At 34.7% G+C, this 23,409-nt stretch overlaps 1 protein-coding gene and 1 long non-coding RNA gene across 6 annotated transcripts in view; one reads left to right on the top strand and one right to left on the bottom strand.

The window, feature by feature from the left end:
- Positions 1-9,650, top strand: part of LOC150097971 (uncharacterized) — a 239,864-nt gene extending 230,214 nt beyond the window's left edge. The window contains exon 4 of the long non-coding RNA XR_016549599.1: positions 9,405-9,650. This is a non-coding gene — a long non-coding RNA (uncharacterized LOC150097971). The remainder of the gene's footprint in view (positions 1-9,404) is intronic.
- LOC150097972 (transmembrane protein 33-like) overlaps positions 1-23,409 on the bottom strand; it is a 229,437-nt gene that overhangs the window by 40,779 nt on the left and 165,249 nt on the right. For all 5 annotated transcript variants that reach the window (XM_090406442.1, XM_090406441.1, XM_090406444.1 and 2 more), the window contains one exon: positions 11,767-11,888. In XM_090406442.1, the coding sequence (XP_090262568.1) occupies positions 11,767-11,888 (122 nt within the window). The remainder of the gene's footprint in view (positions 1-11,766; positions 11,889-23,409) is intronic.

Consider the following 23,409-nt stretch of genomic DNA (forward strand, 5'->3'; position numbering starts at 1 on the left):
ATCTTTGTTATATTCCCATGCTTTCTCGACTATTTGTCGTAAAGTGAAGATCTGATCCTGACAGCCTCTATTTGGCCTAAATCCAGCTTGTTCTTCACCAAGCTTTTCTTCCACAATTCTTCTCAACCGTTTCTCAAGTATACTTGCATAGATCTTGCCAGGAACACTCAGCACTCAGTAGGGAAATACCTCTGTAATTCTCACATTCAGTTTTATTTCCTTTTTTATATATGGGTACTATGAGAGCTCTACTCCAATCATCGGGAATTCGTCCCTCTGTCCAGGCTTTCTGAACTATGCAGTGCAGCCACTGTAAGACTCTTATACCACCATACTTCAGCATTTCTAGTCGAATATCATCTACTCCTGCTGTTTTTCCACATTACAAGCCTTTGATGCCTTTTTCTACTTCAAGTATGGATATGTATTCCTGACTATATGCCTGTTCAGCGTTATTTACCATTGTACTATCCCTGCTTGTTTCATTTAGCAATTTTTCGAAGTAATTACTCCATACTTCGAGGATATCTTTTTCTCCCGTTTTCAAGTCACCTTTATCATTTCTAACTCCTTTTACAGCACTGTTTCCTCCATTTCTAAGCTTCTTCAACAATCCATAATATCTTGCCACCTTCTTGATATTTATTTTCTATGTTCTTGCCAAAGTCCTCCCATTACTTTTGTTTAGCTAGTTTTACAAAGTGTTTAGCTTTCTTACATTTATCTCTGTATTCTCTAAGAACACAAGCTAATTTATTTGCCAGGAACTTTTGATATGCTTTCTTCTTTTTCTTCACTGCCTCTTTAACTTCCTGCGTCCACCATGGAATTCTGATTTTTCTATCCTTGCAGACAACCTCAACACATATCTGTCTGGCAAAATCAGGGTTTTCTTGGCTTGCCACTGAATCTCCAAGGTATGGTTCCTGTTCTCAAACTTTTTCATTTTTTCTTCAATAATCTTTGTGTATTTTAGTCTACAGTTCACATCTGAGAGATGCTCAACTTTTATTCGCTTTAAAACTTTCTTACATGTCATTCTTTTCAATATCAAATTCAATTTTATCCTGCTCAAGACTAAATAGTGATCACTTCCAATTTCAAATCCTCTGTACACTCTGGTATCTTGCACCAAGAAGAAAACATCACTATTAACAATAACATAGTCAATGAGACTTTTCTTATTCCTTGCCTCTTCTCTCCATGTGAATTTGTGCACATTTTTATGTTGGAACATGGTGTTAGTAATAACCAGTCCATGTCCTGAGCAGAAATCCAACAGATATTTGCCATTATTATTATCTTTGCTCTTTTCTCCAAATTTTCCCAAAATATTTTTGTATGTCTGACAATCATTTCCTACTCTGCTATTTAGATCCCCAACAAGGACCAACTTTTCTTTTTTCATTGTGTCAGTTGCTTTCTTTAAAGACTCAAAAATTTCCTCCACTTCTACCTTAGTAGAACCTTCTGTGGGTCCATAGGCACAAATAAGTCTCATTGTCCAGTTCCCCATTCTGATATTTGCCCACATCACTCTACTTGAGACTGCCTGCCATTCAAGAAGATTAGCCTCATATTTAGTGTTGAATACTTGATTGTCACTGCCTGAATATAATATTTTGCATTTATTGCTCAAAAAGATCTCACTAGTTTTTTGTCTTTTTTGTTTCAGTCACCCCTATTATGTCGATCTGGTAATTATCTAATTCCTCAGCTAGCTCCATTTCTTTGCCATTCAGGCTTCTTACGTTGATAGTACCGATCTTTAACTCTGGTGATGTTGAGTTGGGGTTTGTTTTCAGATTTGTTCCAGTAGCTGACTTTTCGCTGTTCACCCTGGTTCCCTGGCAAAAACAACGGGCGACACTCCAGCCGGCATGAAATTTTGTCATGTTGTATCACCATTTTGTATTTTGGTTTAAGTCAATAAGAATACAATTTGGTTTGCTAAATCCCAAATTGCCAGCCCATTCTCATTCATTCAGTATCCAGGTAGATACCCAACAGGGTACACCACGAGAAGGTGAGGATTGGACATTAGGTCAGAAGCCCTGGTCAGTTCTCTGCATTCCTTTAAATGCTATGTGGAGGTCTCCTCTCAGTTATACAGCTTTGACCCTTAACACATTCGCTGCCACGCTACTCAGTCATAGTTTGTTCCCACACGCCAAGCGCTTTCGCGTCTTCAAGGTCACTACAAGTAATCTCTTAGCCGGCTTATCAGATAGAATTTTGTTTCATACGCCAACTACGAGTAATCTCGTAGCCGGCTTATCAGATAAAGTTTTGTTTCATACGCCAACGAGTAATCTCGTATCACTTCCATCTATATATTACATGTGCTGACGCCAGTGTTTATTGCGTCTAGTTCAGTTTTAGTTTCATTGATTGGTTTTTATTTTTATTGATTTTACTAGTTTTAAATTGATTTATAAATTACGTGTTATACTACAGATTAACTCGCGTAGGAGTTAACTTGGCATAGGAGGTTGGTAATCGATATATGAGTATACTCGTAGTTGGCTTGTGAAGCTCATATACGAACTACGAGTATACTCGTAGTTGGCATCTGAGGCACATACACAATATACTATATTTTAGTTGAAATTATTTCCCTTCTACCAAGCCCTCAGACATGCTCTCCGCTTTATTCAGAATCCAAGGGTCCAAATTAAGGTAATTATACAAAGGGATAACTCATGTTTGGCATAGGAGGTCGGTAAATCGACATACGAGTATACTCGTAGTTGGCTTGTGAAGCTCATATACGAACTACGAGTATACTCGTAGTTGGCAGCGGTGTTAAGCACCCTATCCAGCAAAAAATGTAGGTCTGATTAAAAATGAAATATATTATTATTCCAGACCACCATGAAGTCATGAGACTTATTGTAGGAGGCCCATCTTAGACAACACAAATTCTATCATACCATTCCTTAAACCCATTCATCATGTGTGCACACAGATATATATTAGACAATGGATTCCATGGTCCACCCACCCTCCATGCAAAAAAACCACTTCTCACCCTCCTACTCACCACTTCCTTTTGCAACTTCCAGGTATGGCCTCTTGTCCTTGTTGCTTTCCCTTATTCTGCTATATGAAAAAATCTTCCCTGTAATCCTGTAAATACCTCCCAACAGTTTAAATGTCTCAATCATGTCATCTCCTTGTCTCATATCCACCAAACTCTGCAGTTTGCATGTACTCAGTCCGCAGTATAGAGACCTGATATCATTTTGTTTATCTGCTTCGGTACCCTATCCAAGGTTAATTTTTCCTCTTCAAATTCCAATGTCCAGATGTGGCCTAATCAGGCCTTTATACAATGGAATCATCAGTTTTATTTCTATTGGTCAAAGTTCTTCTTAGTATAGCAGCAATCCTCTAGGTTGCTTTCACATCTTCACAATATGTGTCCTAAACTTCAAATTTTTATTGATAATTGATGATGAGGTTATGCACCTCCAATAGATTATATAAGAAATTTATCATTTCGTAATTCTTACCATTGTATAAGGACACTCAAAATTTCCTCTAGTCATATTCCATTCGCTCACAACTCAGTTGCTAACAAACTCTTATCCAACATTTTAACTGGAATATTGTGCAACTAAGAGTCCATCTATCTTCATGTTCAACATTCCAAAGTTGTGATATCTGTTACTTGTCTCTATACCTTCTCCAATCTGTCTCAAACTCTGGCAGCTAGATTCTATATGTTGGATAACACCTTATAAAGAGGAATAATGACTTTATTCTCCCTACTCAATATAACATCTTTATCACCTTTGCAGTATATGCCCTCTCAACATGTGGAACTCTCTATTAGTAAGTTTTGTTTTGTTATATTAAAATTTCTTATTATCAATACTAATCAAAGTACAATTTTCTCATTAATCTTTGGAAATTATTGTAGTTCGCTCTCATATAGCAAGCTCATAGAGACCACAGAAATACTTAGTGAACTGTTTTCTGTATCAAATTTATTTTATCATAATATTGTAGCTATGGCCAGGACTTTTCAGTTGTTTGTTACACTATTGTATAGTGAGAAATGATTGTATATCATAACATACAGTTTCAATACATTTATATGCTCCAAGTTAACTAATTATTGGCCACAATTCTCTTCTAAACTACCAATGATCAAATTAAGTGAAAACACTGAATGAAGTAAATCTCAAGATAATCTACTCAACATTTCTGTAAATAAATTTATTATTGTACAGGCACCTCCATGGGCTGCAAAGACTTATTGCAGAAAATCCAAACTATCTACACAATATCATACCCCTCTCTCAATCCATTAGCAAACAAGGCACTCACAACTGACTCAAGCAACCCATTCCATTCATTTGCCGCTTTCCAAGAAAAAAAATCTAGTCCTCTCACCTGTACTAACCACAGTCATACTTAACTTCTAGAAATGGCCTCTTTTTCTGCCACTATCCAAGTGCTCAAACATTTAAGTTATTTAAAGGATTTTATCGTACCCCCACCCCTCTTTTTTTGTCCTATTTAACCATCAAACACTCAATCTACTCCCTATCTTCACAGGAAGCATTCCACAGACCACTCATTATTTGGTCACTTGGCTCTGGATGCTCTTCACTACTTCTTCATCCAAATGTATTTATTTAAATAAATTCCAAATCCCATAACTTTCCCTGTTTAAAAAGTGATGATTATCAGTTTAAAAAAAAAAAATCTAATTCAGTGAATTAAAATTTCTTCTGAATTTCCTTCCCATCAGATTTTTTTTGTTAGAAATCCCCAAATTAGGAGATAGCTGGCTTTTACTACATGAGGCTATACAATATGATGCTGGTCCTAAGCCCAGGTAAATAGGTGAGGGGTTGAGTGAAGGGCTAGCAACCCATCCTCATAAAAAAAATGTGCTTTGCTATGGAAACCAGGACCACAGAAATATCTGACCAAAATATAATACTAAATGAAGATAAACTGTTGAGAATGACATTCCCTAGCATATTTTCTTATGGAGAAATTGAGGAATACAGAAAATTCAGACAAGACACATATAAACTATTTGGAGCCAAAAAAAAAAAAACAATATGGAATGTGAGGACTATGTATGAAACATCAAAACCTGCCAATATGGCCAAAGAAATTAAAGGTTATAAATTTCAAATATTGGGAATAAGCAAGACAAGATGGAATGGACAAAGTTCAGGAGAAACAATAATATATGCTGGAAACAAAAATGAGGACGGTACACATGCAAAAGGAGTGGCAATAATGATGTCCAATAAAGCAAGAGCTGCAATGACAGAATGATGCATAAGAGCAATATTAACTCAGGATTTTATAAAGTGACAGTTATAAATATATATGTGCCAACTAATAATACAGATGACAAAGAAAAATATGAATTTTTGTGAATGATATATTATGAATATGAATGATAATGAATAATATGAATAATAGATTACAAAAAACAGTAGATGACACAAATCCTAGAAATATAATTATAATAAGGGATCTAAATGCTAAAATAGGTAGATTTATAATATGAATGATAGATTACAAAAAACAGTAAATGACAAATCCTAGAAATATAATTATAGTAAGGGGGGGGGATCTAAATGCTAAAATAGGAAATTATTGTACAGGTAGAGGAAACGATAATGGAAAAAAGAAGGTATAGGAAATATAAATGAAGATGGAGAGATGTTACTGAATTTCTGCATGGTGAATGAATTAGTAATAGGTAGATCTATATTTAAGCATGAAAACATACATAAAGTAACATGGAGAGCACTAGAAGGAAAAACGTATAACCAAATTGATCATATAAAATGATACAAAGAAAATGGAGGGGATCTCTTTTGAATGTGAGATCAATGAGAGGAGCAGATGCTTATACAGACCATTTTTTAATAGAGGAGAAATTAAAATAAGATTAATGAACATATAGAAACTAATAGACATAAATGAACTAAAAAATATGGAAATTAAAATAAAATATGCAGTAGAGGTTAAAAATAGATATGAAGTTCTTATTCAGACCAGACAGAACAAACATGAATTCAGAAGCAGAGAAGAAATATGGATTGGTATTAACAACATATACCATAAAGCTACAGAAAAAAATACTAAGAGTGCATAGAAGTAAAAACAAAGAATGGATATCTTCACACACAAAAAACTCAAAACTGAAGTAAGAAAAAAATAATACAGATAAGAATAGCATCAGTTTACAAGATAAATATAAAGAAATACACAAAGATATTAAGAATAATGCAAGAAAAGATGAGAGAGTTTAGTGAAAACCTAATAAATGAATCAGAAATTGCAGCTAAATAGAGGTGATACTAAAACATATAATATTACAAGAACAATGACAGCCAAGAAAAGAAGAAGAGAAGATATTATTAAAGACAAACAAGGAAATAAAATAAACAATAATTAATAAAAAGAAAATAGAAAGACAGGTAGAATATTTCAAAGAGATAAACCTGAAAAAGAAATTCAAATACCAGAAAGAAAAGAAAAATATATTAAAAATAGACACTAAAGGAAATTTTAGTGAAATACAAAAAGCACTAACAGAATGTAAAAATGGAAAAGCAGATGGTATAGATTTAACGATGATGAATATACTCTATCCATTTCTTAACCAAATATGGATGCAGGAAGAATGGCCAGATGAATGGAATATTGGGTTGCTGATCAAAATATCAAAAAAAAAAGGAGATTTAATTGATTGCAATAACTGGAGAGGAATATCATTATTAAACACAACAAGTAAAATACTAACAAGTATTAGAAAGAATAAGAAATAGAAATAATAAATAAAAATAATAATAAAAAAAGAAATAGACCAAAAGCTAAAAAACACAAGGAGCATTTAGAGCCAACAGGTCATGTATAGATCAAATACCAACACTAAGAATTATAACAGAACAGCCAATAGAATGGCAGTCAAATCTTTATATCAACTTTATTGATTTTGAAAAAGCTTTTGATAACACTGACAGAGAAGCACTGTGTAAATTAATGTCATATTATGGTTTACCATGTAAAATTATCAACATAGTTAAAAAATACATGAAAAATATAAAATTCAAATCATACACAATGGAACTTTCAGAAAAGTTTGAAATTAAAACAAGAGTTAGACAAGGCTGCATTCTCTCTCCAACGATATTTCTTATTGTTGTAGACTGGGTTATGAGAAATGCCATAAAAAACACAAAAGGAATACGAGAGTTTATTTTTCACTAGGTTAGTCTATAATAAGTTGGTAGCTTGCTCCACCTTTGCTACGAGTTTCCTGGTGTTGTACTACTTACCCAGGTAAGATAGGACAACACTATATTCAGTCCTGAAGATATTTTCAGGCACAAACTTTGTTTGCTCTCACTGGGATAAAGGATTAAACTAAATGTATTATAGTCTAACCTAGTGAAAAATAAACTCTCAACATCTTTCTCTAAATCCAGAGTAATTTAATAAAAAAAAAGGTGGCAAACCTTTTGGCAACTCCTATAGGTAAAGATGACCTTGCTACTGCTTCTGCCTGGTATCTCCAACTCTGGGCCTGGCTCCCACTGAAGAGACCTCAATAAAGGTCGAAACTAGTCTGGGTAGTGGCCAATCCCTTAATGCATAACAGTATACATATCCGCAAGGAAATGTGTTTTGCATTATGGGAGATACTGGGATAAGAGTGTTGGTAGCTTGTTCCACCTTTGCTACAAGTGGCCTGGTGTTGTACTACTTACCCAGGTAAGATAGGACAACACTATATTCAGTCCTGAAGATATTTTCAGGTGCAAACATTGTTTGCTCTCACTGGGATAAAGGATTAAATTAAATTTATTATAACAAAAGGAATACAGTGAAATTTAATGGATTTTGCAAATGATATATGTTTAATTGCAGATAAATTACAACATATGAAGACAAAAACAATAATACTCAATGAAGAGGCCTTAACTGTTGGATTAAAAATAAATAAAATGAAAAATAATAAACAAAAAGAAGACAGCACTGGATGGTCAAATTTTAGAAACAGTGAAGAACTTTATCTGTGATCAATAATAAATAAATAAGCAGGGAGGAAAATATAAAATCTAAGATACAGAAAGCACAGATAATTTTTAACATGTTAGGGAAAATATGAAATCAAAGCAAATACGCTTAAAAAGCAAAATCATGTTTCTAATGCATGTTGTCTGTGCATTAGAAACATGGACAACAACAAATGCAATTACAAAAAAACTGCAAAACCTTGTAAATAAATGTTTAAGAAGAATTCTACAAATAAAATGGTGCCAGAAAAGATATTCAATAAAGTTATGGTAAAAAAACAATGTATGACATCAACCAGAGAAAATGGAGATGGATAGGGCATGTACTAAGAAAGCTTGAAAAGGAAAGTCAAACAAGCATTAGAGTGAAATTCACAAGGAAAGAGGTAGACCCAGTGGCGGCCTGTACATAAGCAGTGCGACACTGCAGCACCCCCAAGGAAAAAATGAAAAAATTAAATTTTGCTTGTGTTTATAAATAATAACAATGCTTACAACATTATATAAACGCAGTACAACATGTTAAAGGTTACAGCTTATGTTTTGACATTGATTCGATAGTTAATAATTGGAATCGTTTGATTAATGCTTTAGATTACGAAACAAATGCACGGTGATCTAACCCGATATTCGTTTGTCCTTGTCATTGCACGTTACGTCATTCCCAACTGTAACTGCTCATGCAGCAGTGTATTTTTAGTATGCTTACGCACCCTATTTCTGTGAGATATGAAACGTTTATTATTGGTGCGTGTGCGTGGTGAACTATTTCTTGTAAATCTTATTTTATTTTGTTAAAATAACATATAATTATTTATTTATTATAGATACAAGGCTGAATTATGACAAGTGTCACTGTTGAAAATATGAAAAGAATAATATTTTTTTCAACTATCATTACACGAAACAAATGCACTGCGATCTTCGTTTGCTATCGTTGCACGTTACGCATTAGATACACTGCTGCTTGGACAGTGTATCTTATGCCTGCACTCGTTATTTTTGTGAGATATGAAACTTTTATTATTGGCGCGTGTTCATGGTGAACTTTTTTTTGTTAAAATAACATAATTATTATGACGAGTGTCACTGTTGAAAATATGAAAAGAATTATATTTTTTCAATTATCGTTACACAAAACAAATGCACTGCGATCTAATGCCGATATTCGTTTGCACTTGTCATTGCTATTGATACGAAACTTTTATTATTGGTGTTTGTTCGTGGCAAGGATGAAATATTTTTAATAAAGCAATTTTTAATGTGTAAATTTATTTATTAATAAATTTGTTACTGATTAGATAAAAAAAAAAGTTTTTTTTTTTTTTTTTGTGTATGCAGCACCCCCACTTAAAATTTTCACCGGCTGCCACTGGGTAGACCAAAGATGAGCTGGAACAGAGAGGTAAAAGAAGACTTCAGAAAGATTGGAAAGATCTGGACACAGATGAAGCACAAAAACAGAGTCAGATGGAGATCTGTGGTCAAGGCCCTATGCTCCCAATGGAGTGAAGAGCAATAATTAAGTAACCATGTAGTAATAATCCTAGTCAGAATCACTATCTTATTAAAATAAAGGATAATAAATATTAATTGTTATGCTATATGGCCACAATATGGCCGAGTCAGCAAACATTTACCTCTAAAACTTTTAAATGTTCTGAAAGTGACAGAGAGCTTACCAAAATATAGCTTTATTTTATGATAGTTATTATTTGGTCCTTTTCACTAAAATTGATACATAATATTGAACCATGGTTTTGATAAACATTTATACATAATCGTCGACTAGTTTTGCCAGCTGTGTCTGTCTGGCTTTATCAAGACGAGAAAGGTTATACTAATATTAAATGCAAAAACAAAAGAATGCAGTAACGACTTAAAAAACAGTTAAACAAATTTGAGAGCATGTGTGACATCAAACGCATAAAGCGTGAAGACTTAGTCATTGTTATTAAGCCGTGTTTTATAATTTTTCGTGTAATTTAATTCTGCTAAACTTAATGAATTTAATAGGTTTTTCCAAATGTCTTTTAATATTATTCCCTGGTTTCTATTGAGGTTATTTCCTGTCTGTAGGACTACTGTAGCTTCTTTAAAGGTTCTACATCTGTAATCCTCTTCGATATATGGCATGGAGCTGTTGTCCTAATCTATTGAATGGTGAAATGATATGCTAACCCTGAGGTGTCTGTTCTATTATTATTGACATCTCTGACATGTTCCTTCTTTCGGATTTCTAGGCTTCGTGAAGTTTGGCCGATGTAAGTCAGTCCACATGTACATGGTATGCTGTAAACACCTGCATATTTGTAGAAAGCGATGCTATCCTTAGGGAATCTTAATAACTGTTGTGTAGTTATGGTAGGTTTAAAAACAACTCTGATGTTAATGAGTATAACTTTTCTCGTCTTGATAAAGCCAGACAGACACAGCTGGTAAAACTAGTCAACGATTAGTATAAATGTTTATCAAAACCATGGTCCAATAAATCCAATATTATGTATCAATTATAGTTTTATTTTGGTAAGTATTTAGTAAATCTAACTTTATTTAAAATATATAGAAGGTTTGGTGTAAATTCAGGGATGACAAGTAAGACAAGGATGCACATTCAGGTAAGACAAGGATGCACATTATCTCCACTCTTATTCATCATCTATATGGATCACATTATGAAAGAAAGTAGCATTATGCCAAATATTAGAATTGGACATGTCAAACTTAGTTCTTTGCTTTATGCAGATGATGTACTCCTAAACACATCTAGTGCAGATTCTCCAGGATTCTCTGATAACAGCTGTAACAAATTTGGCATGAAAATCAGCAATAAAAAAGACCAAAACTATGAAAATAATGGGCAGGAACACAGAAAACTTCAGCTGTATTCTCAATGGAAAATCTATAAAACGAGTAAAATATTTCAGCTATTTAAGCAAAGTTTTTAATGAAGATAGCAAATTAAATTTGGAAATAGACAATAGAATAAGGTTTTCTTATTCTATTGTCTATTTCCAAAGCTTATATGGAATAACAGAGAGAAATTAGATAAAATATGAAACTAGCAGTATACAAGACAATGTTCATTTAAACCAGTTTTAAATTATGGATTTTAAGTTGAGTTAAAAATAAAACACTTGATCAAAGAATATAGGCTACAGATATGAGAGTTCCGAGAAAAATTAGAGGAATGAACAGATGGCAAATCTTATTAAAAATGAAAATATTAGAAAGGAACTTGATATTGTTAGCATTCAAAAATGTGAGAGCAGGGCTAATCTAAGGTAATAAGGCCACTTAATAACAATAGGCAAGGGAAGGTTTATCAAAACAGGTGTTTGATGCCAAGACAGCAGGAAAGAGACCCACAGGATGACCAAGATCTAGGTGGAATGGATTCAGTCAGAAGTGCCTTAGAAGCTAAATGTTAGCAATGACAATATTAGAGTGCCGACAAGTAATAAACTAATTTTGAGGAAAATTAGGATAGGAGATTAATAATAAAGTAAACTTAATTATGTAGTGCTGTCATAGTGGCATGAACACTCCTTGGAGGTATATATCCGGAAATTGGTGACGATGCATGCACACACGCACGCACACACACACACACACACACACACAATATATATATATATATATAAGATATCTGTATGCATAACATTCAAGTTTAAGGCCAATTAAAATATGTGTTTTTACTTACGTAAAGAACATGAAAACTGTCACTGGCATCAGAAATACTTCAGTAAATGCTATCACACACAAAATGTTCTGCTGCTGCTCCACTACAATGGCCACTGGTTTTGTGCATGATTTAAGAGAAGTCTGATGGTAAAAAGAGATATTTTTAATTATGAAATAAAGTGATATAGCATATTTTTAAGACAAAAATAAAGGGGGGGGGGGGCGACCAACAACAATGCAATAATTATAATGCATATTTAACAAACTATTTAAAATAATGAACTCAATTTTTGCATAGATAATAGGGGAAGATAGCAATATTTACCAATTCTCATACTTCTTCATACTGTCGGTTTCTTTAAACTAACATTATGCTACTACTTGAAAGATTTATCATTAGATAGATAAACCTGATAAACTACCTAAATTCTAGCTCTTCACTGATTCAAATTTGTATATAATAAATTTGTATCAAATAATGAAGTGCAGTGAGCTTTCTGCTGAACTGTTGCCACCCTGACCTAACTACAATGGAATGAATGTGTCCATGCACAAAACTCTTGCACTAAATTACCAACTATCTTGGCTAACTATGAAAAATTTAGTTTCAAAATACCAGCACTTTTTTTTTTGTGGACGCCCTGCCCTGTATATAACAAATTCTGCTGATTGTCGATCAGTAACAATATCAAGTTTGCATAACATATTCAAACACACTTATAAGTGCAAAAGTATGTTAGGAAACTTATATTATGAAAATTATTCATGTTAGTCATGGACCTGAAAAGCACAGCTAGTAGTGACAAATCCCTTGGAAAATGGTTGAAATCCTGCCTAGCAAGCAAAGAACCTTATAAGAGGTTTAAAAAAAAAAAAAATAGAGGTGTGTTTGCCAGTCTTGCAATGATCTGACAATTTTTTATACTCCCATTTAACCTTGTCTCACTGATGTGTGACAAGGATACACATTATCTCCTTTCTATTCATCAGCCACATGGGTTACATTATGAAGGAAAGTGACATTACACCTGATGTCAAAATTAGAGACATTCCACTCAGCTCTTTATGCAGATGATGTTATACTTTTAAATAAATCCAGTATAAACCTGCAAAATTCCTAAATATATATTGAACAACTGTGGTAATAAATTTGGTATGAAAATTTTCAACAAAAAAGATCAACTATGAAAAGAGGCAGGAACAATAAAAACATTAACTGCATTCCTGAATAGGAACCTACAGAACAAGCAAAACATTTCAGCTATTTGGGCACAAGTTTTTAGTGAAAATGACAAATTAAATACAGAAATAGACAACAGAATAATCAAAGCTGCCATGGTAAGGAATAAAATGAATAAATTTATATAGAATAAGAGAGATTTTAGTCAAAGCATTAAACTAGCTGTTAGGGTCATTGTACACTTAAGTGCCATTGAATTAGGGATAGCTAACTAGTAATGTGTTGGACCCCATCTGGCCCTGATAATGGTTGCCACACGATGAGGCAAGGATTCCACAAGCTTGCAAAAATATTTCGCAGGTATGGCAACCCATGCATCTTCCAGAGCTGTCCACAATTTTCTCAAGTTTGGCAGCGATGGGACACAGGCCAGAACATTCTGCTTTACGGTATCCCAAAGATTTTTAATGGGATTTAAATCAGGGCTTCTAGGCAGCCATTTCATTATTTCAAAGTCAACAGAATGCTCCTGAAACCAAGCAGTAGCCTGCCTGGACCTGTGAGATGAATAGTTGTCTTGCTGGTAGATGTCCTCTCCACTAGGATGCATGATGGACATAAATGGTTGGCCACAGTTTCACGTACTAGGATGCATTGAATCGTTGGTACATGTACCAAAGGTCCCAAAGACGTCCAATTGAAGACACCCCAGGCCATCACTGAGCCACCATCAGCTTGTGCAGTTCTGACTTGACATGCAGGATCCATGGCTTCATGGGGTTGGTGCTATATCATTGATCTCCCCTTTGGTGCTAAGTTTAAATTGCAATTCCTCACTCTAAGCTACATGTCCCCAATTTTCAATAACCCAGTTTCAATGTTCTTTAGCCCCAGGCAAGACGTTCAGCATAGTGTCGTGCCGTTAGAAGTGGGACTCTCGTAGGTCGGTGACTCCCAAAGCCGAGACAACAAAGTGAATGTTGCAAGGTCCGTACACTGACTTTCCAGCTGGAACCCTCATTCAGATGGGGTGATTTAAAATAATATCTGTCCCCCCATTGGTCCATACAATCCAAGTCAGACAGTGAAGCCCACAATTATTCAAGGCTGGTTGTCCTTTGCAGTGTGCCTGGGTGCTTGTTTTTTTTACTGGAATTTTCATATTCCTGGAACATTCGAAACTGTCATACAAGAAAATCGAAGTTTGTTAATAATTTCAGAGATCAAATGACCCATCTGTCTGGCACCTATAATCTGCTCTGTCAAATATATCTAAATCCTATGCCTTTCCCATTATGCTTTTCACCATGAATGCTTGGGGAAGCCAATGCTGACAGTTAAGTATAACCACAGTTTGAACCACACATTCATGCAAATGTGGGAGTTGCGATGCAGAATTTGCATAGCATTGCCTATTCTTAATTCAATAACACATCATTGTAATCCACTAAGCAACTAAAAACAATGCCTAGAAGTAGCAAGCTTGAAGGGTAGAAAAACTGACAAAATTGTATTTTAACCACAAAAACACTTCTCCCCCTCGTCTCCCTAAATTTTACATATTTTCTTTAATTAAAAAGTGTCAAAATAGTGCCTGCCCAGAGGTAGCATATATCCTAACAAAGACCCTGCTAGCTGTAGGCAACAAGTGTTCAATCACTTTTAAATGATGGATCTAAGAGATGGTGACAGACTACAGACAACCATGGATATGATATTTCTAAGAAAAGTTAGAGGAGTGAACACATGACATCTGCAGTAGAAGAAAATGTCTTCCAAATATCTTCATCTTTAAGACATTTTTAATATTCAGGATTGTGTTAACAGAGTTAATCACGTGTAGTGGTCACTTAAACAGAATGTGAGATGAAAAGATTTGATTACAAGAAAAAAGTCCTGAAGAAGACCAAGATTTAGGTCAATTGATGTAATAAGAAGTGCATTAAAAGAATAATGTAAGATAAGACTATGTCCTGACAAAAATCATACCAATCTGGAGGGAAACTGTTCACAGGAAGTTAGGATACATATATTATTAGCAAGAGTGAATACAATGTGATTAATAACATCATCATAAATTTTTAATTTTTTGATTGTATTTTGAGTAGAACATGCATCTTAATTAGGTTTGTCATTAAGCAGCTCTTTTGCTTGTGGTCTGAAGTTTGTAAATATGAGTATGTAGTTTATCTGGTCTTAAAGGTACAACATCTGCAGAGCATGAAAGACTTATATGCCTCCAGCTTTTTTACAATCAAGTTAGAATACTTTTTCAAAACATGCATTGTGTTTTCTTGAAATGAATTATTACTATGCAGTGTGTCAAAAAAAAAAAGTCATTTCACTCATGGTCTCAGCTTCAAGATAAATAACACATCACCTCAACCAGCAGCCTCCACAACCACTGTTAATTTCAACTTCCCATGACTCCTTCCACCATCAACATCACTATGAAAGGATTAAAATAATATTTAATTCTTTCAATATGTCATCCGTCACTCGGACATCATCAGGGAGTACAATATGAGCCATAACATACACACATGCAAAGTCAACACAAAACTAAGTGAAACATGTGACTAGAGTCCTAATTAAATCAGGTGCTTCTGTGAGCACCTGTTGGCAGCATAGGATGTAAACTGGTTCACAAAGTATTAGCATTTCCCACAGTTTGGGAAGTTTAATGCAACCATATTTATTCAAATTAGGCTGATTTCTGAGAGCAGCTGTAGATTCTAAAAACAGTCTTTCCTCTTCTAAATTTACTGAAATGGAGCAAAAGTCTTTTTTTCAATTTTCAGTGAATTGGAATATTGGAAGAATTACATATTATTTTAATCCTTTCTCAGTGCTGTTTACTCCATTAAGCCTCTAACATGAATTTCATGTTAGAGGCTTTTCATAAAAATACGACTCTGACATCAGATTGTTTTGGTACTGGATGGAAGTTGTTGCTCTCTTAAGGTTTCTGCCTGGTCTCTGTAGATAACCAACCAGTTCAAAACAGCTGTCAGGCAAGTGAAATCTTTATCAAAATGCACTAATAAAAGGCAACTATACAGATGCTTGGGCAGTGCTCATGTCTTTTAAGTAGTGCAAGCTAAGGCATGTATTCTCATAAGCTCTTTGGTCAATATTTCAAAAACTTCCAAAGTTTTTGGCTCTTTCTTTGATAATAAAACAGCAAAACTCCAATTTCCCCCCCCACACACACACACTAAAAAAAAAAAAAAAAATTCATAGCCTATTTCACTCATGGTCTCAGCTCCAAGATAAAGAACACATCACATCAACCAGCAGCATCCACAACTACTGTCCACTTCAACTTCCCCTGACTCCTTCCACTAGAATGGAACCTAGGCATTTTAAAGAAGAATTTTGAAGAACCACCTCCTACCTGAAAATAATGTTCTCACATTTGTCATGGTGCACCAAAATCCTCCCTAAAAATGTTTGATCTATCTAGAAGAGAGCAACCTATTTAATGGATGACCAATCTCTCACAGGCCTTATGTGATAAATCATATCTATGAGAAAGTGATTTTTTTTTTGTTGGTTATTTTCATGAGCACTGGAACAGTGAACTGGCTTTCACCATTCTTCCACTTTTCTTTAAGCCTGAAAACACCGTCAACTACTGTCCAGCATCCCTTTACTGTCCAGCTTCATATATACTATACCATCTTCTCATCCTTCTGTCTACTTGTGTACTCTGGAACAGTTTTTATTGAAGGCTACAACCACTAGAACAGAAACAAGACAAAATTTCACAAGAGAAATGGGACATAGATTATAATGCTGAGATATTCTGATAAATCAGCATTATCATATATATCAAGTTGGTTCCTGATTATTTTTCTTCTTTCTTTTTGACAGATGATTTAAATATTACTGTGTATCATATGGTTACTTCCAATGGTGAAGGTGTCAATAACTGAACAGTTCTGAAATATGTTTTTTCTGTGATTGAGTACAAAGTCAATTTCACTATCTCTTTCATTATTAATTTCACTCCTCAATCATCCTTTGTGCCATATCCAAAATTTTTCACCAAGTTTCTTCTGATACTCATGAACCAATTCTGCCATTAACATGAGTTTTTTCCTTTGATGTATATATTTTTTCCTTTGTGATACATTGTCACAGAAGTCTTCAACTTCTTTCTCAGTATGGATTGTTGGTGTTGTTGATATATAAACTTGGATGATCTTCAGAGTATATGTTTTTGAGAATTAGATTTAAAAAATTAAAAAAAAATAATGACCATTGTCTTGTAATTGCAATTAGATACACTATCTTACATGTCAGATATACAAGAATAATTCCATGGTATTACTCTTTAACTTTCTGTTTTATGTGACTCCCACTCACAAAAGGCTGTAAACCTATAGTATATTAGTACTGTGGGTGAGCCCAAGGATTTTTTTTTTTCATTTGTATTTATTTTTTACATAATCTGTAAATCCTGCTCTAGTGACTAAACACAGAACTTTTTCAAGCCACTTCAGGCCTCCAATAAGTGAAGTGGTGATCTCACACTAGGTGATGAAATTCATCTCCCACCAATTCCAAATATCCAGGCCTCCCACAGCTAGATTCAAACCCACAGCCTGTTGGATGGAAAACAAATACACTAATCACATGGCCAATTAGGCTTTTTTGGTATATCTCCAAGCTAGAATTGAAGAATTTCTTCTCTGCTGCATCTGACTTCACAGAGTTCAGTCACAATCATTTAAGTTCTGTTCATTAAAATGAGTTTCATTGCTGAGAGTCGTGCAATTTAATGTTCCAAGGTACATTTACTTACCAGTGGCAAGGCGGTCTTCTAATCTTGGGTTTTTAGCATCTTCTCTGCTTTCATCTTTAAATTGCCAGCTGCCATAGGTACTAATGATCCAACATCCAGGATGTGACGACCATTGTCTTGCGCAATTCTTCAAGTTAATAGTTTGGGTCACAATTTACCACATTATCATGGGGTCTCATGATCACTGGTATGCAGCTCTTTATTATACTGAATGCTGTCCTAATAGTCAGCATTTCCCCTGTTTGCCACCTAGGGATGACCTCGAATAAACATTTATATCCTAAGATACTTCTGTGACTCAACTTGATATTTAATCAGTGAATTCTATAAGTAATTCACTCCATGTTGTGCAAAACCAAATTTATATGGTTCAATCAGCCTGATGTAATCTAGCCGGCTGCAATCTTCTCTGCCAACCATCACTTTCTAGAGTAAAACAAAATGTTACATGGTAACCTTTTATAAACTCCAGGTAAAGAATGATAGTGATTTTAAGCATTTGGCCATTCATCTATTTAAAAAAAACCAAATGTTACCTCAAAGATATACTAACACTACTTTCTCTACCTGGAATTTACCAAGTTCCCTGTTCATACCTTCTACCTTATTCTAGATTGTCAGCAGAGAAGAGTGTAATAGAAAACTAAATTTCAGAAAGGTTAAATCTCAGTAACTTGATCTTACACATGTAGTGGACACTAGTCATAGAATCCTCTGCCCAAATACCATATGATATATGAAAATACCTTTTACATAAGAAGGTTTATTCAAATAAAGTTCAGATGTTTTATTATAACATTCACATCTCAATCATAATGATGGACTTCCTGTATCCAAAATCTGAGAAACTGACATACTGATGTAAATAATTACTATAACTTGATATTTACATATGCTTAAGCTTTATATATTTCATTCACATATAGCATTTGAACTTTTTTTTATTTAGTCTGTAGCACTGATATCTGGATAACCGCAGTTTGCATTCAGTCATTCTGAATGTTTACTTCCCTGCTCTTATTCCCCACTGACATGATATATAAGATATACAGTGAAACAGATGTGCCTCTAATTTAATTTTGTTATTAAAATAATTTCTATTCCTATAGTAATCATGCATCTTTTATTTTAATATGGACTCTCCACAGATATCACTGTTGTTTGTGGTAAAGAGAAAGAAGATGACATCATTGGAAATTAGGAAAGCAAGAATATGACTGATCAAAAAGAAAATCTAGCCTCAGCAAATACACCACCATTGCCAAGCACAGCACATCATTATATTTTTTCTTTCAATTAGTCAAGCTGATGTGATCAAAGATCATTTATATTCAAGCAACTTGTCAAATAAAAGAACGTTTATTCAAACCATTCATTACCAGCTGCTGCAATAATGTTATAACAGCATATTAATGTTCTGGATAAGTTTGTTACTAGCAGTTCTACTGATTGCAAAATCCAAACAGCAGACTCTTATAGTACATTTTTTGTGAACAAAGAAGGGGGGGGGATAGCTTTAAAACTTGTCATATGTATTTAAAGCTTCAAAATGGAACTGCTTCATATTAAACCAACTCTCAGACCAATAAATCTAATTTTAATCTATATAAATCAAAGTTGGTTTCTGAAATACAGAAACATACCTTAACAACATTGACAAATAATAATCATCTTGCTGAATATTTAATTATTTAAGGACTTTTTTTTAATACAGAATTTGTGAATGGACTGAAATCAGTATTAAAAAAAAAAAGAAAGAAACAATGCTCAAAGTATGAACCAAATGTACAAAAATATAAACTGGAAACAAGGATATGAATATAATCCAATGAAATATTAAATTATGAATATGCAAAATGTATAAAAACTAAGAAAGAAAACAAAAACCTACAGTACACATGACAAGCCAGCAGTATCAATGACATTGAAAGTTTATTTTTCACTTGGTTAGACTATAATAAATTTAGTTTAATCCTTTACCCAAGTGTGAGCAAACAAAGTTTGCACCTGAAAATATCTTCAGGACTAGGGTAAGGTAGTACAATACCGGGCAACTCGTAGCAAAGGTGGACCAAGCTACCATCCCTCCTATCTCAGTAACTCCCATAATGCAAAACGCATCTCCTTGCGGATATGTATAATGTTATGCCTTAAGGGAAGGGCCACTACCCAGACTAGTTTCGACCTTTATTGAGGTCACTTCAGTGGGAGCCAGGTCCAGAAGTGGAGATACCAGGCAGAAGCAATGACAAGGTCATCTTTACCTATAGGAGTTGCCAAATATAAACTGGAAAAAACTTTCAACATCTTTCTTTAAATTACTCTGAATTTAGAGAAAGATGTTGAAAGTTTATTTTTCACTTGGTTAGACTATAATTCTGGGCCTGGCTCCCACTGAAGAGACCTCAATAAAGGTCGAAACTAGTCTGGGTAGTGGCCCTTCCCTTAATGCATAACATTATACATATCACTGCAACTGACTCAGGCATCCCATTCTATTCATTCACCACTCTCCAATTGAAAAATCTAGTCTTTGTGTCCTTGCTAACCACGCTTTTACCCAACTTCCAGGGATGACTTCTTGTTCTGCCCCCTCTAGCCAAGTGCTGAAACATTTCCCCTACACCAATTCTATAAAATAATTTAATAATAAAACATAAAAACCACAGTAATAACTTTTAATTAATAAAGGTACAAATATTTCGTACTGAAATTAACAGTACATCTTCAGTGTCATACAAACAGTTAAAAGAATGGAATACAAAGTAAAGAACAGTCAGTGGATCACCAATTAACATTGTTGCCACGTGCTAGGAGGTTAATTACTAAATATTATTAACACCCGCCAAAGATAGTGTTTACCAAATACCATGTGAATGCAATGTATCTTATTTTGGACAAAGAGGCCGTTCCATGGAAAAAAGAATTAAGGAACATCAATACTGAATACATGAAACCTCATAAGTCTGGTCTAGCACAACACAGCATTGACACTACTCATAATATCCAGTGGGATAAAGCTCTTCTCCTCCATAGATGCAGGTTCAATCATGAACGCCTCTTTAAAGAAAGTTGTGAAGTTATTTTACATCGGCAGAATCTAAATTGAAATGACTGTCTCACTCTCAAAAATCTGGGAGCCTTTTATTTTATGCAACCATCAATAAAAATTAATTATCTTTAGAGGATTTTTTAATAATATTTAGTGATTAATCTCCTAGCACGTGGCAACAATGTTAATTGATGATCCACCGACTGTTCTAAAAAAAAAAAAAAAAATCAGCTAACGCCTTTTTAGTCCCGTATATACGGGAGTAGGCGAGGCCATTTTAGCCCTATCTAACTTTGGAGACTGAGTGGGCAGTTCAATCTCCACTGGTACCAATCAGAGACAGATGGCCCAAAGCTATCACTAATTAAGCAGTACGCAGTGAAGAGAGACGGCTCAAATGTGCCGCCATCTCGTGGCCCCTAACCCTAACACAATATATTTAATGTCTGAAATAATGTGGGTTCTACGGTCGATTTTCTTGAGTTTACAGGACGAAAAACCCGAGTTTCCGGGAGGAAAAACCTGCTTGCCCGTGCCAGAGATCGACTAACTCGGGAACCGGTCGAAAAAAGGCTTAGAAAAATTTCCTCTAGTCGCCGACTAGACTCGAAACCAAGACTTCCTTCGTGCGGCCTAGCGCGATGGTGTGCAAACGCCACATCCACTGAGCTACACAGGCTCGACCGACTGTTCTTTACTTTGTATTCCATTCTTTTAACTGTTTGTATGACACTGAAGATGTACTGTTAATTTCAGTACGAAATATTTGTACCTTTATTAATTAAAAGTTATTACTGTGGTTTTTATGCGTTTTATTATTAAATATACTATGCCACAGGTACCTCTAAAGATTATAAAATAATTTAAGTTTATGTTTAATGTTATGTTATGTTTATCTTAAATGTTTCTATTGTATCCCCCCCCTTCTCCTTTTTTCTTGTCAACTGGCTTCTGCAATCCACAAACCCTCAATCTATCCTCATAGGAGGAATTCCACAGACCACTCACCATCTTGATCACTCAACTCTGGATCTTCTCCAACACTTACTCATCCCCGAGAAACCCAGTTGACAGATCTGGGCATAGTAATCCAGGTGTGGTCATATCAAGGCTTTGTTAAGGTGGAATGATAACTTCCTTATTTCTGCTTGTTAGTATGTTCTTCAATAACCAGATAATCCTGTGAGATACTGTGGCTACCTTAGCAACATGTCCAAACTTCAACTCTCTATCTACTACTACCCCTAATTTTCCAGAGTACAATTTTCCCTCGATGTGGTATACACAACTTGTAATCTTTGTATATCCCAAAATGCATAACTTTACACTTTTCCAAATTAAATTGTGATCCATTATGTTTTGCCCATACTGTCAGCTATTTAAATCATCCTAAGTTCTCTACACCACCCTGATTAACTATTATCCTACCCAACTTTGCATTATCAGCAAAGATGAGTAGCGTAAACAAGCACAGAGTTCTGTAATACACCACTAGTCACTTACCTTTGCCTGAATTCTGCTCCTCTATATGCTACTTTTTGGTATCTGTCCATCAGCCATTCTTTTATCCAAATCACCAGTTTTCATTTCCATCTCCATTTGTTGCAGTTTTCATAACAGAGTTCCATGTGGTATCCCATCAAACACCTCTGCAAAATCCAGCAGTATCACTGTGTAGTCATTCCTTTTATCCAACTCATCTGTCACTATTATAATTATGCTATCTTATCATGTTATGTGAGAACTTCAGTTATATGCTGCAGAGTAACAGTAGTCAGGTGTAAGGCTATCACTCTGAGCACCATTTCAGGTTTTGCACCAGTATGATATGCTTTCTCTTAACTAGTATGCATTTTTGTGCACTTACTCTTTTGTTGGTGCAGAAAGAGCAAACTGCGATTTGGATCACCATCTGAAGTTGCAGTCCATGATGATAAATCATATGAAGAGGCCAGCCATACCTATTACTATGTGTGTGCGTGCACGTGCATGGTAGAATGACATTAAAATCCAAAAAAATAAGCATTTACTCCTCTCAGCAAGAAAGTATATGAAATGTGAAGTGGGAGATCAAGACCAGACCTATGCTCTCCACATATGCTACAGCAAATATGTACAATATTTAAGTAAATTAAATAGTTGAGGAGGTACACATTCCTCAAACATCTGCAACCTTAAAAGTACTGAGAGATTATTATAGGTATTATTTCTGGAAAAATTCCCGTGTTACTCCTCTAAGTAAATATCATTTTTATGGCTATTTTGCCTATTTATGTTTAGGAGTACCCCTTTTTTATAATGTCTTTGGCTTTTTACTCAATTTTTAGGGAATTACTGATGTTTTAAAGACAGATAAATGAAGAATATATAGACATACCTTTGTAGGATGTTGCTGGTTGTCTTTCTCATTCAGCAGCATCCAGTGTATGGTGATATACATTTGTTTGACTGAAAGGAAGTGTGTGTGTGGGGGGGGGGGTGTGGAGATAGAGAGATGTGTGGGAGAATTGCAGGTGAGGCAAGAGGTATGCCAATTTTAAAACACAGGTTTTAAGAGTGGGCTGGGAATTCTTTGGAAAGAAGGTGAAAATTATAGAAAAATGTTTGGGGGAAAGGAGGA

This window comes from Typopeltis vanoorti, chromosome 16, assembly GCF_054136105.1.
Source record: "Typopeltis vanoorti isolate ZY-2024b chromosome 16, IOZ_Tvanoo_1.0, whole genome shotgun sequence".
NCBI lineage: Eukaryota > Metazoa > Arthropoda > Arachnida > Uropygi > Thelyphonidae > Typopeltis > Typopeltis vanoorti.